The sequence below is a fragment of the Fistularia commersonii genome, chromosome 34 (assembly GCF_037954325.1).
Source record: "Fistularia commersonii isolate RoL2024-O1a breed Wild chromosome 34, RoL_Fcom_v1.0, whole genome shotgun sequence".
Lineage (NCBI taxonomy): Eukaryota > Metazoa > Chordata > Actinopteri > Syngnathiformes > Fistulariidae > Fistularia > Fistularia commersonii.
The window spans coordinates 9,558,458-9,571,279 of NC_141317.1; the positions used below are offsets into that span (position 1 = coordinate 9,558,458).

A 12,822-nucleotide genomic window follows, 5' to 3' on the forward strand; every position below is an offset into this window, starting at 1 on the left:
TAGTTTTTAATCCTAGTAAATCATAATTCAGAGATTCGAAGCGTTTATTGTCACATACACAGTGGAAGAATGTGTTTCCCTGTACAGGATATGCTGGATATGTGCTAATAGGAGGAGTGTAAACATTATTATCAGTATGATTATAGATATGAATATGAACAGTGCAATAGAACACTGGCAGTGCAGCAAGACATTTATGTTCATCTTTTGAGTTAATCTTTCAGTTTAGGACGTTTGCATCCAGTATGTTTCACTGCTATGTAAGAGTATTGTAACAAAGTGGGCCTTAACAAAGCAACAATCAGAATCAAGGATGATTTGATATCAATATAATATCATGTAGCAAGTGGTTTTACTTGAGGGACAACAGAAAGTGGAAAGGGGGGATGTCTGTGTCACAGTACTAACAGTTAGACTGATGGTGCATGCCCCTGTTATGATAACTAATGGTGCAGGTTAGTGTCACACATCAAACACAGCATTGTACAGATATTCAACAATAGAGTTCTTTAACACAGAACCAAGAGAGGCTCCCAACAGTCATCATCATCACTGGCAAAGGATTCTGGGGCTCCGCAGGCCAGTCGCCCCGCCCCTGGGTTAGGGTTAGGGTCTGCAAACAGACAAATCACCCTCTCAAAGTCAAGGTCGGTGAATTCAAAGTATTCCATCTGACCTCTAGTCAGTCGCTTCTGGTGCCTCCAAATCTCTCCCGCAGTCCATCCCCTTTCCATCGAGGGTGATTGTCTGGACTGGAAAGGACTGTATTATTACACGGCTGTAGGAGTCTTCCTCTCCTGGGACGTCCCCCCGACGGCTGTTAGACTCGTCCTTTCAGTGAACCATAAACAGGTCAGGTGTGGAAACCAAAGACAAAAACAACCAGATGGATTCAAACCGCACCGACCTGATCCTCTCCAAGGTGAGAGATGTGGAAGAGGATGGAGACGATCGGGAATGAGTTCAAACTGAGATGGTTTGGACATGGAAAGGGAAGGGATGGAGAAGATCTGGGTAGAGGATGCTGAGGTTGGAGGTCTAAAGAAGATCAGAGAGGAGAGAAAAGTGCAGAGGAGAAGGTTAAATGGAGGCAGGTGATTGGCTGGAGCAGATTCATTAACTGGTTTGTGCTGTTCCTGCTCAAATGTGAACAAAAACACACCAAAAAAAGGATGAACACTGATGTTTAGTGGGTCACACAGACACATCAGCCTCATGGTGCACCACTGTTCCATACAATAACCTCCCTCTCCTGAATGTGGGATGCAACATATTGAAAACAACAAGTACCTTCATGTTAAATCACCCGTGACAGGATCTCTCTCAAGTTTGTAGCTCCCATTAATCATCAACACGGTCCGGTTGCTCCAGGACAATGTTTGCAATACCACCTGCTAAACAACAGACCGGGCAAAACAACGTGCAGAGTAACAGATGAATCCAAAATAGAGTCGCATTAAGAACAATTGGAATCCTGTGGATCAGGTGGGCGAGGGTGTTTGCGGTCCGAAATGACGGCATGGTACTTTCCAATACTGCGAGGTGACGAGTCGTGTTTTGACCTAGTTTTCTGGGTTAAAAAAAAAAAAAAGAAAGCAGCTTTGACTTTTTCTTTTTTCCCCAAACGGCAAACCAAACGGGTGGCAGGTGTTGTTAAGACCCAGCATCGCGGTTTGGCCGACAGCGGCCGCGCTCGGTAAATCTGCCGTTTGGGCCTAATGCAAGCGAGAATACAGGTGATTTATAAGGTCAATAAAACACAGTGGTGTTCTTACGGAGCAGCTGCTGTGGTTAACCATCAGTCAGCCGTACGGAAACTGTTGGGATCACGTCAGATCAGTATTTTCCTAAATGTGAGATAAAGCAAAAAAAAAAAAAAAAAAAAATCCCTGCTGTCATTGAGACCCGCTGACTTGCATGTCCAGACAATTTGGGCTCTCCAATGAACCTCCTGGACTTTTTTGGACCGTGGGAGGAACCAGGAGAACCCCACACTCTGGGAATCCAACCAGGGAAACTTCTGGCTGTGAGACAGAAACACCAACGACCGCTCCATCGTTTTCTATTGACTCAAGTCCAAATGAAGTCTTCCAGTTGAGAAAAAAATGAAACTTTTTCATCAATCACTGATCCTGATTAGCCATTAGCCTGCATACAATTAACATTCGGACAGAGGACGGCGTCCGGCTGGGCTGCTTTCACTTCCCGATCGTTTCCGAAAAGCGGTCGATTTCATCCGAGGCATCGTTTTATAATTATTTCTGGATCTCATGAAAAACATTTTTGCACATAAAAAGGCGTGGGCTCAAACCGCCAACATGGCAGGAGTCCACGGACGTAAGATTGTTGTGTTTGCACCAAGTCACAGGAGCGCCGACAAAATGAATGACTGCAGCGGAGGAAATAAAATACGTGAGGTTGGACACGGTGGTGTCATAATAATTGTCTCTTGTTGAGCGACAGGCTCTGCAGCTCTCACAAGAACAGTACTCGGTCTTTGTTACCGCTGTGAAACGTGACACCGTGGGCTCAGGGTCCTCTATGTTTTGCAGAGAGCCTCGCGCTCGTGTACGTTTCCCGGCGCCGCCGAGGGGAAGTCGTGTCCGCGCCGCGTCCTGTCTGCCTTCACTGCCGGCGGCGAGGGTCTCGGCCCCGGCTGAGTCCGTGCCTGCGGCCGAGGTAGCAGCGTCCGCAGACGATGCGTCAGCTGGCGAGCTAACCATAACGACAGCCCTTTTGATACGAGTCTGGGCCAACAGTGCGACTGAAATGTGTCTTTTTCGCTCCACCTTCTCAACCCTCCGAGCTCCTGTATCAACCCGCTGAAATCTTGCGGGAGGCAGTACCTGGGGACACACCTGAAGGCTTTCGGGATGTCTCTGCTGTGACTGAGTCCCTGGAAGTAGACGAAAGCGACTCCCTGATCTTTGCCCTGTTGTCGCACCCCCTCCAGGCGGACCAGAGCCGCCGTGAACACGGCTTCGATGACCGAAGAGTTCGTCTGGTGGTGCCGTTCTTCACCTTCGCGTAGGTCGGTGCAGTCTTTCTTCCCCGGAGCGTTTTCTTGTCTGCCTTTCCCCAGTCTCTTGGCATTTGGCTTCAAATCCCCTTCTCTCTCTTCGCCGTCCCCGTCGTTCCTCCACCTCTCATAGGTGTCCTTGGCTTCGCCGCTCCAGACGATCAACACTTTGCCCTGCGCCCGGCGTACGGCCTCCCACTGCCCGTACAGCCAGGGGAGCGGGCCCAGCTCCGCCACCCCGGCCCTGCCGCCTCCCAGCCTTTGGGAGCTTTGGGAGCGCAGGGCCATGTGCACGCTAGCGTTCAGCTCTCCCTGCAGCAGCGAGGCCAGCAAACACGCGGCGGACACGTGCGCCGATTGCTCCGATGAGCACACCAGCAACACCGGTTTCTGGACGCACAGCCAATCTGCAGACGTTACACAGTGAGAGGGGGAAAGGTTACCATCATTTGCTCACCACGAGCACTAATCCTTAACGGTGAAATCGCAGGAATTCATTCCATGAGCCGGTGACCCACCCGAGGTCTTTTTCTTGGTGAGAGAGCGGATGCGGATCCCCAGGAACGCACAGACGGCAAAAAAGACGAGGGCTACGACGGCGTAGAGGCCGTGCCTGCGGTGCTTATCTGCAGAAACGGAGACATCGCAGTGGCTTTGTTTACTTTGTAGGAGAGGAAGGGGAACGCAATCGAATCCTGAGCACACTTACAGTCCGGGCACAGAACTCTCCTCCCGTTGAGAGCGGGATCCGACCGCCACACCTGCAGAAATCCTCTGAATTAGAAATGAAAGCGGCGAATGCACAGCAGACCCAACTTTTTCCTGACATGCACTCTACCTGCACGCACGGCCTCCCTGCAAAGACGTGAAGGGGTATCTCGATCCCTCGGTCAGTACTTTTGGCTTCCTGTGAAAAGCGTTAAACTCTGTAAAGGTATTTCCTTTCCTCTGGCTCCCAGCTGCGTTCTTACAAAAATATATGTATATACACTTTGACTTACCACTTTGACGGAGTAGACCTCTCCTGTTGATGTGCACCCGCTCTCATTGAGGACGCAGAGTTGGGCAGAAAATGTTGCCGGAACCGAGGAGGTGAGACGCAGCAGAGCGCTTCGCCCCGCCGGTGAGATGTGAACCTCCCACGAGGACAGAGCTGTGGGCAGGCAGTGGGCAGGTTTAGCAGCTACGCTCACGTTCAAGATCTAAACGGGTCCTGAAACCACGGCAGCACGCTGCACAGTACAAGGTTCAACACACCGAATACATTTTTAACCAATTTTCACAGCTTAACGCCGGCTCGAACTTTTTACTGCCGCACTCACCAGCCTGGAACGGACAAGAGACCTCGTGACTGCCTTGTCGAGAAAACTGCAACGACAAATAATCGAGATTTGATTCGGGATCTAAAGATGTCACGGGTATTGCTGTCGCGAGCGCATTTTTTTAGATTCTCACCTTCACGCACATCCTGGGGTGTGTGTCCAAGGCGGATGTGTTATATATCTGTAGAAGGGAGACGGTGGAGGTAAAACTACAACTGTTGGAAAGAATTCACCATGTGGATCATCAGCAGTCGTGCTTGACGTACCAGGGTGGACCCACTTTCCTTCCCTTCCAGAGTGAAGTTGAGCACGGGCGTGCAGAGATGTTCCTGCTGCCTCCAGCAGAGGGAGGCAGAGATCTTCAGGTCCCTCACAGGGCACTCGGAGCTCCAGGTCATTTTTGACCTGAACAGCGTGACCTCCGAGGACCTCAGAACGTCTGCGTCGTCTGTCGGGACGAGCGGATCTTGAAAACACTCGCAGAGGTTGATGCAAGGATGCAGCTGTATGAAGACCTACTGCAATAACACACCACTATTCCCACGACGACACTGATCGGCGACGTTTGGGGATTTAATTCTTTGCACACGGTGACTATTTGTTGCCCACCAAGGACGACGAGTTATACTGATAGCCCTTTTTATAGAAAAATACCAACAATTATACATCTTTTGAATGCTCTTTCCCCAATAAATCTGAACGTCTTACATATGGACATGGAAAAGACATACTTCATGAAAATCAGCATTTTCAGCTTCAAAATGAGCTCTTCCTTGTTCTTAAATCCCCTGGTAAGATGAGGATTCTCAAAGCTGATCTATCTTTCTAATGAAATGCTGTGTGAACTCTGTTTTAAGTTGTCTGTCAGGACTTTATATATTTATATATGTGTTTGAAAAAACACTTGTGTGCCTCGTGTCCATGCGCAGTAAATTCACAGTGTTTGAATTTGTGACTAAAAAAAAAAAAAAAACCTCACTCATCTAAAAAAAACATACCTGACATGATTGTGTGAAAGGAACCTACGCTGTGAGGAACAGCGAGTGATAACATCAAGAGATGAAATTCAAAACAGCTCCTTGTCATAACTGGAAGGGAAAGTGCATTGGTGTAACATGCTAAAAATGCTGGCCTATCGCTTTGCTATGCTTGTATAAGGCCTTTGTGTCAAAGGGGCACCCGATGAAAACCAAATTTCCTTTTCTGCAAGCTTTTACGTGGGAAACCAGAAATCCCCTTTAACATGAGCTGTATTTTCAAAATGACTCACTCACTTATGAGGCTGTTATTTTGAAATGGGCACTTTGTGTGTCGCCTGGAGTCCGTGTGGGCGTAATACACCTGCCAAGAGAGAGGGAGAGCGTGTCAAGGCCTGTAACACACCGATCGGGCTCAAGAATTGGATGTACCGCTGGAAGTACCTGGACACAGACACAAGGAACCCGGTAAGGGACCGTGAGAAGAGCCGATCGAGACCGAGACGGATCTTCCTAAATGAACGAAACAGACGCATGGCAGAACTCGGTAACTGAGGTGGATGTAAACGTTAATTAGATAACGTCACCGTTACACCGGATCACAATCACCCATTCACACACCGATGGCGGCGGAGCGCAAAGCACGCCCGTTCATACCGATGATACTTACGGCAATTTCCACGGTGTCCGAGGATCCCACGCAGTGCATCACTTCTCCCCGGTAACACCAGCTGGCCATTACTTTTTCTCCGCGCTCCACGGTGATGTTGACGGATTTAGACGAGTGACTGACGGACAGGCGAAAGTCCGGCACGGGATCTGCGACGCACAAGAAGAGGAGCTGCCGATCAACACGATGGCAGGAATCCGAACGCGGGAAGCAAGTCTAAAAGTCGTCCGTGAATACTTAAAACACCTTTCGCGACTTTTTTTTTCTTTCACTTATCCATCTTTTACCCATGAACCTTTACCTTTGCTTTTTCATTCTTCCACGTTTTTATCATGTTATAATGTTTACTTACAGGGATGCCTGGCATTTGGAGTTCTGTTTTCTAAATTAAAACTCAACACTGTGCTCAGAGCATCGTTCTCTCATCGCCATGGGACTTTTCATTCATCCTTTTTTTTCAGGTGACGTTTTAGATTGGTTGACAGGACGAGAACCTCGTGTTATTAAAATGTGTGAGGAGGGCTTCGGTAAAGCTACCTGGCACTGTGTAATTGACACTGCAGCGTTCTGATGTGGTGCTGTAGGACACGCGCACCATCTTTTCCGCCTTGGCCTCCACGCATTGATACACCAGCTCCCACTGCAGAAGATAAAACACCAACATCGCGATTATCTGCGCAACGTCTCCGGTGTCACGGTCCAAAAACAGGGAAACCAAATCTTACCAGTGCAAAAGTAGCGTTGCTCCATTGCCGCTGCTTGGTACACATGACCTCGATGTCAGCGGGGTTTCGCTTGGCCAGCTAAAGGTGGAGAACGGAGGCTTGTGTCAGGCGTTAAACACTCTACAAACACCAGCGGCGTTGGGAGGAGCAGGACCGACCTTTTTTCTTTCTCTCTTTCTCTTCAAGGTCGGTCTAATTATCGCTCTGCTTTGTGAGAGAATTTCAACTTTCGGTGACTTGCGGAAATCTGAAAGAAAGTAGCGCGATGCAGTTCGGTAAGCAACAAAAGACATCCTCAACGTGTCCTTCATGCATTTAGAAGTCGAACATCTGAACATTCTTCATTAAAACCTTTGATTCCTGAACTTCACGTTCAATGACCTCAGGATTCAACAAAAACTATTAATCATTAATTCTCTTCCTCCCGTCCCGGCGACTTTCTGTTCAATGCTTCCTGCTTTCTTGCTGATTTTACGTCCAATTTCCAAGCAGTGGCTGACAGATTTGTTTCCATAGCAAGCTCGAAATATTAAAAATCATCAATATTTCATATTTATATTGTCAGTTGAATATTGTCTTGCATTTTTACGCGGCATCCTGATGGCTCTTCATTCATTGCCAGTTTAGTACAATCACTTTCCGGGTACTTTAAGACGGCCCGTGTCACTAAATGTGACACGCTGAAAAGGTGGAAATCACCACTGCGTTGGTACCAGTCAACTGTCTGGGATTTACCACAGAAGTGAAACCTCTGAGTAACAATTCGGTTTTAGAAAATAAGAAAAATGAAAGTGCTTACAGAGTTGATGTTATTTCTCATTGCCACTAGTATGAAGGTGGATATTTTCTGATTACATTTTAATGCGCATGGATGAATCAGTAATCCTTTATTACTACTACATGCCAAATATATTGATTATCCTGAAAGAAAAAGGTTAATTCCTCTGGAAACAATGTCATCTGAAGTGGCTTGGAGTCTTTACGTTGATACAGCAGGTGGACACTTTAAGAGTCTGCCAGCTTTAAGAGAATCCAAAGCAAATTACTAGTTTCGGTTTGTTTTGCTATGTTAAGTTCAAACAAACATTATTCTTCAAACAACAGAACACACCCTTTGTCTACAAAGGATGCACAAAGTAGTTACTAGTTGATCATTTCTCCAAAACACATAAAATAAACAATTTCCTTCAGGATAAATAAAGTTGTTCTTATTCTTATTCCTAAACACTACTGATGTTTTATACCTGCCAAACATGTCCCTTTAAGAAGACAAATATTTGTAAAATGCATCTCATGGTGTTTTCTAACACGTTTACCACACAACTACATCTGTAATGCAATACGTGCAGACGGACCTGGATCAGTTTCCCATCAGAATAGCAACTTTTGGACACTTGGTAAGTTGAACCCGACTTGCCAGCGGTAAACCCAACTTACCACATCCTTGTCAAATGTTGTCATGGCAACTGGCCTCTTAAAGACGATTCTCTGACCCGAATAAGCCCCTCGGACGAGAGGTGAAACGTCTTCAAGAGAAGAAATCAACTCCGGTTGCCACAACAAAGTTGGACAAGGATTCAGCACAACCTGGATGTTTGAGAACCTCTACAGGCATCCAACCTAACAGAGTTAAACCCAATTTAATAGAATTAAACTTGACTCCGCTGAGATAAACCAACCTCATAGATCCTTAGTCAAATGCTATTGTGGCAACTGGACTTGATTTTATCTCTTGAAGATGATTCACTGACCTGAATAAGCCCCTAGGGTGAGTGCTGAAAGTCCTCAAGAGAGGAATCGATTCCAACTGCCACAACATTTGACGAGGATTTACCACAACTTGGATGACTGAGAAACTCAACAGACCACAAAACCTAACTGTTAACCCAATTTAACAGTTAAATCCGACTTAAGAGTTGAACGAAAATTTTTTTTAGCTTACATTTATATTTCTATATGCTTAAAATCTCTTTTCCTTCATAACCTTAAGTATTTATGTGTCGCACTGCAGGGGTAGCATTAACAATTTCATTGTAGCGGCATATTTCACTGACACTAAAAAGCTTTCTGATTCTTAACAGAGTTAAACCCGACTTAAAAGACTGAAACCCAACTTAAGAGACTGACATCGAGTTTAAATGAGTTCAACCTGACTTAAAAGAGTTATACCCAAATATTTTCAATGTATATTTATATCTTAACTTTCTTTTCCTTTATACCCTTATATATTATGTGTCGTACTGCAAGGGTAGCATTTAACAATTTCATTGTAGCAGCATATATCACTGACAATAAAAAGCTTTCTGATTCTTAACAGAGTTAAACCCGACTTAAAGACTGAAACCTGGTTTAAGTGAGTCAAACCTGACTTAACAGAATTAAACCCAAATATTTTCAATATACATTTATATTTAACTCTCTTTACCTTTATACCCTTATGTATTTATGTGTCGTACCGCAAGGATACCATTAACAATTTCATTGTAGCAGCATATTTCACTGTCACTAAAAAGCGTTCTGATTCTTAACAGAGTTAAACCCCACTTAAAAGACTGAAACCCGACTTAAGAGACTGAAACCGAGTTCAAGTAAGTTAAACCCGACTTAACAGAGCTAAACCGGACTTCGAAGGCTGAAACCAAGTTTAAGTGAGTTAAACCTGACTTAACAGGGTTAAGTCCAAATATTTTCAATATATATTTATATTTAACTCTCTTTATCTTTATACCCTTATGTATTTATGTGTCGTACCGCAAGGGTGGCATTAAACAATTTCATTGTAGCAGCATATTTCAATGACAATAAAAAGCTTTCTGGTTCTTATCAGAGTTTAACTTGACTTCAAAGACTGAAACCCATCTTAAGAGACTGAAATCGAGTTTAAGTGAGTTAAACCCGACTTAAGGGAGTTGAACCCGACTTTGACCGCAGGACCCGAACCCTGGGCGGCTCCTCACCCGCCTTCTTGACCCAAACCCGGACGGTGACACACTCGGCGTAGAAACCCCCGGACGTGTAAGACCGGGCTGGGGTCAACTTCACCGGGCACTGACCCCCGCCTACAACTGTCCGGACAGAGAAGTGAATTAAAATAAAATAAATGAATACAAGAATACATAAAGGTGAAAATTAAAAGAAACAACGACGGACTATTTAACGGGACTAGCAAACTCACCATGATGAGTCCCAATCTAGAGAGGGCAGAGAGAAAGGGGAATTAATGAACAGCAAAGCGTGTGTCAAATTAAGTAATGATTTTATTTTATTTTATTTTATTTTATAAAAAAAAAAAAAAAGAAAAAAAAAAAGAGTCTAAATCGCAGTTAATCCCACGTTGAGTCTTCGGTTATATCAGTTGCTAGCAGTGACTCACCTGACAGGTTGTGTACCCCTCCGCCGCCACCACGGCGGCGGCACCGAACACCGCCACAAAAATCGCGACTAGACACATCTCAGAACCCGAACCCGGAACCGGATCCGAACCCCGTTCCCCGGCGGCCCATTCAGCCGCTGGAGAGGAACTGAAAGCGGCGCTCGTCGGACGCATTTAGCCGCCACAGCCGCGGCGAACACTCGCCGTGTTCTCCGCTTCGGTGATGTGTCGTTCGTGGACGAACCGGCGCTAAGAGATGATTCTTTGTATCGAACAAGGAAGAGTCGGGATCCGTTGGGAGCGAACCGAATCTTCGGCCGTTCGTTATGCAAGCGGACGGGAGCGGCTCAAAAGAGTCGAATCTTTGAAAAGAGTCGGACCTCCCATCGCTGCTGTACGTTGTTTTTCTTGCGTGACGTGTTGACAGCAGTTATGTCGAACCCGACATGCGTGTTGCTCCGACTTACGAGGTATTTACTTACGAGCGTATTATATGAAGTTAGTTGGCGTGAGAAAGAAGGATCCAAAGAATAGGGTAAGATGGAAAAGGTTGATTCCCTGTGGCAACCACTGGAGGGTAAAGCCTAAGATAAAAGAAGGTAAAGCATATTGGGGATGTCAAAATTAGGTATCCCAAGATTAACTCGGTGTGTGTGTGTGTGTGTGTGTGTGTGTGTGTGTGTGTGTGTGTGTGTGTGTGTGTGTGTGTGTGTGAGTGAGATCAAACTTGTCCTACGAATCCAAATGCACTATGAAAACAAAAGAGAATGAAAAAAAAAGAAAACACGCGAGCAAACAAAATCCACCACATGTAATGTTAGGAAATGCAGGGTTAAAAAAAAATCAGTGCATGAAGTGAGAATGATTCAACATGTTATAATATCAACAGTGACATCTTTAGTTTCATATATGGATGAAGTTCACATATTGCATTAAAATGGAAAAGTGCATCAAAATGGTAAATGGTGTCCACTTCTAAACCGCTCTTACAGCCTTTGGTTTCGAAGTACCATACAGTGGATATCATTTACCCATTCACACACACACACACACACACACACACACACACACACACAATGGTGGGAGAGCTTCTGACATAACACTAATCAGCAACCTGAGGTTCAGTGTCTTGCCCAGGGCACTTCATCATGCAGAGGAGGAAGTGGAAATCAAACAGCAAACATCATGATTGGAGGGACGCCTGCACAACCTACCCTGCTAGTTGATGTAGCTTTTAAATCAGCTGAAGAACATTTTAAAAATGCAATGAGGAAAGCACAGTCAGGTGTATCCAACAACATGCATCAGTGTTGACAGATTTCTTCTTCTTCTTTCGGCTTTTCCCTTCAGGTGTCGACACAGCAAATCAACTTTCTCCATCTCACCCTATTCTCTGGATCCTCCTCTCTCACACCAACTACCTTCATATCTTCTCTCACGACGTCCATAAATCTTCTCTTTGGTCTTCCTCCAGACCTCTTGCCTGGCAGCTCCAATTCCAGCATCCGTCTACCAATATATTCACTATCCCTCCTCTGTCCATGACCCAACCATCTCAGTCTGGCTTCTCTGACCTTCTCTCCAAAACATCTAACATGTGCTGTTCCTCTGATGGACTCATTCCTGATCCTCTCCATCCTGGTCACTCCCAAAGAGAACCTCAACATCTTCATCTCTGCAACCTCCAGTTCTGCCTCCTGTCTTTTAATAACTGGTTCTAGGCTTTACAGCATCGTTGGTCTCACCACTGTCTTGTAGACTTTCCTTTCACCTTTCCGGGCAGTGCCGTCCTGAGGCTGCATTTGATTGATTTATTCTGAGGTTGTTATTATTGTAGAAAGAATAGTTTCTGTGCTGGTTTCCTCAAACAGCTGTTTCAAATCCCGCACAGATGTTTGCCTCTGCCAGAAAAAAAAAAATCTGTCTCACTTACGAATACCTCTTCAAGTTTCTCTTCAAAGGGGGATTTGATCCGAAAAGTACCTTAAACTTGGGAGTAGTTTGCTCAGTGTTGGGTTGAGCATTGGGTTCATTGCAAGACAAAGGACCCCAGGAAAAATACACTGATTAAGGGATGAATAAACACAACATTAACGTCCGGCAGCGGAAGGATTAGTGTCAAGATTATGGTTAAATCGAGAACCGCTGAACATAAAAGGCTGCCAAGTACTTTGGATTAAGAACAAGGAAATAAGACCAATCGTCGTACCAAAAGCTGGTGCTGATGCAGATTAATCTGGTTTTACGGCACGCTGTCTTGTCCAGTTGGGATTTTTTAACTCATCTGTCAAAAACACAAGCGCCCCCCCCCAACAAAATGAAATCATTTGCAACATTTAGTATCCGTGCACCAAAGATACAACTTCAATACTTTGCCAGAAGCCTCCGACTATGTGGATGAAAGCACGACTAGATAGTGAACGTCTGCATTTACACACTTGAAACGGGCACGCTTGCCTTTATCACATTACAGATATATTTGATGTGGCGGCTGCTTTATCAATACCCGGCATCAGAGAATGCATCAGCGTGCATCTTAAGACAAATGTGTAGATATGGCAGAAAGAACACAGCAGTTACAGTTGAAGCGGAAAGTTAAAACCAGGACGAAAAAAAAAAAAAAATCACCTCCTGCATCGCGTTTGTACTGTGAAAACCACCGAGCGATGCTTATCTGCTTCCTCCGGTCGCCCCGTCAGCGTTTCTCTGGCAGGAAACACACGGCCTGTTCAATCA

General features: G+C 45.4%; 1 protein-coding gene across 2 annotated transcripts; it reads right to left on the reverse strand.

Moving 5' to 3' along the window:
* Nucleotides 1–26: 26 nt before the first annotated feature.
* Nucleotides 27–10,286, reverse strand: LOC147214542 (interleukin-17 receptor E). 2 transcript variants are annotated; one of them, XM_086141327.1, is made up of 19 exons: nucleotides 10,087–10,286; nucleotides 9,889–9,904; nucleotides 9,671–9,778; nucleotides 6,872–6,960; nucleotides 6,714–6,791; nucleotides 6,526–6,628; nucleotides 5,989–6,137; nucleotides 5,763–5,831; nucleotides 5,616–5,682; nucleotides 4,608–4,789; nucleotides 4,475–4,522; nucleotides 4,342–4,387; nucleotides 4,021–4,172; nucleotides 3,858–3,926; nucleotides 3,729–3,780; nucleotides 3,538–3,645; nucleotides 2,847–3,426; nucleotides 1,291–1,394; nucleotides 27–1,038 (listed from the first exon to the last, which is right to left on the reverse strand). In XM_086141327.1, exons 1-18 carry the CDS (start codon nucleotides 10,258–10,260, stop codon nucleotides 1,349–1,351), a joined length of 2,136 nt encoding a protein of 711 aa, XP_085997453.1. In that variant the 5' UTR covers nucleotides 10,261–10,286; the 3' UTR covers nucleotides 27–1,038; nucleotides 1,291–1,348. The 2 variants fall into 2 exon arrangements, with proteins under 2 accessions (XP_085997453.1, XP_085997452.1); XM_086141326.1 differs by having other exon boundaries at nucleotides 27–831; nucleotides 908–1,038; nucleotides 1,291–3,426.
* Between the last annotated feature and the right edge of the window lie 2,536 nt (nucleotides 10,287–12,822).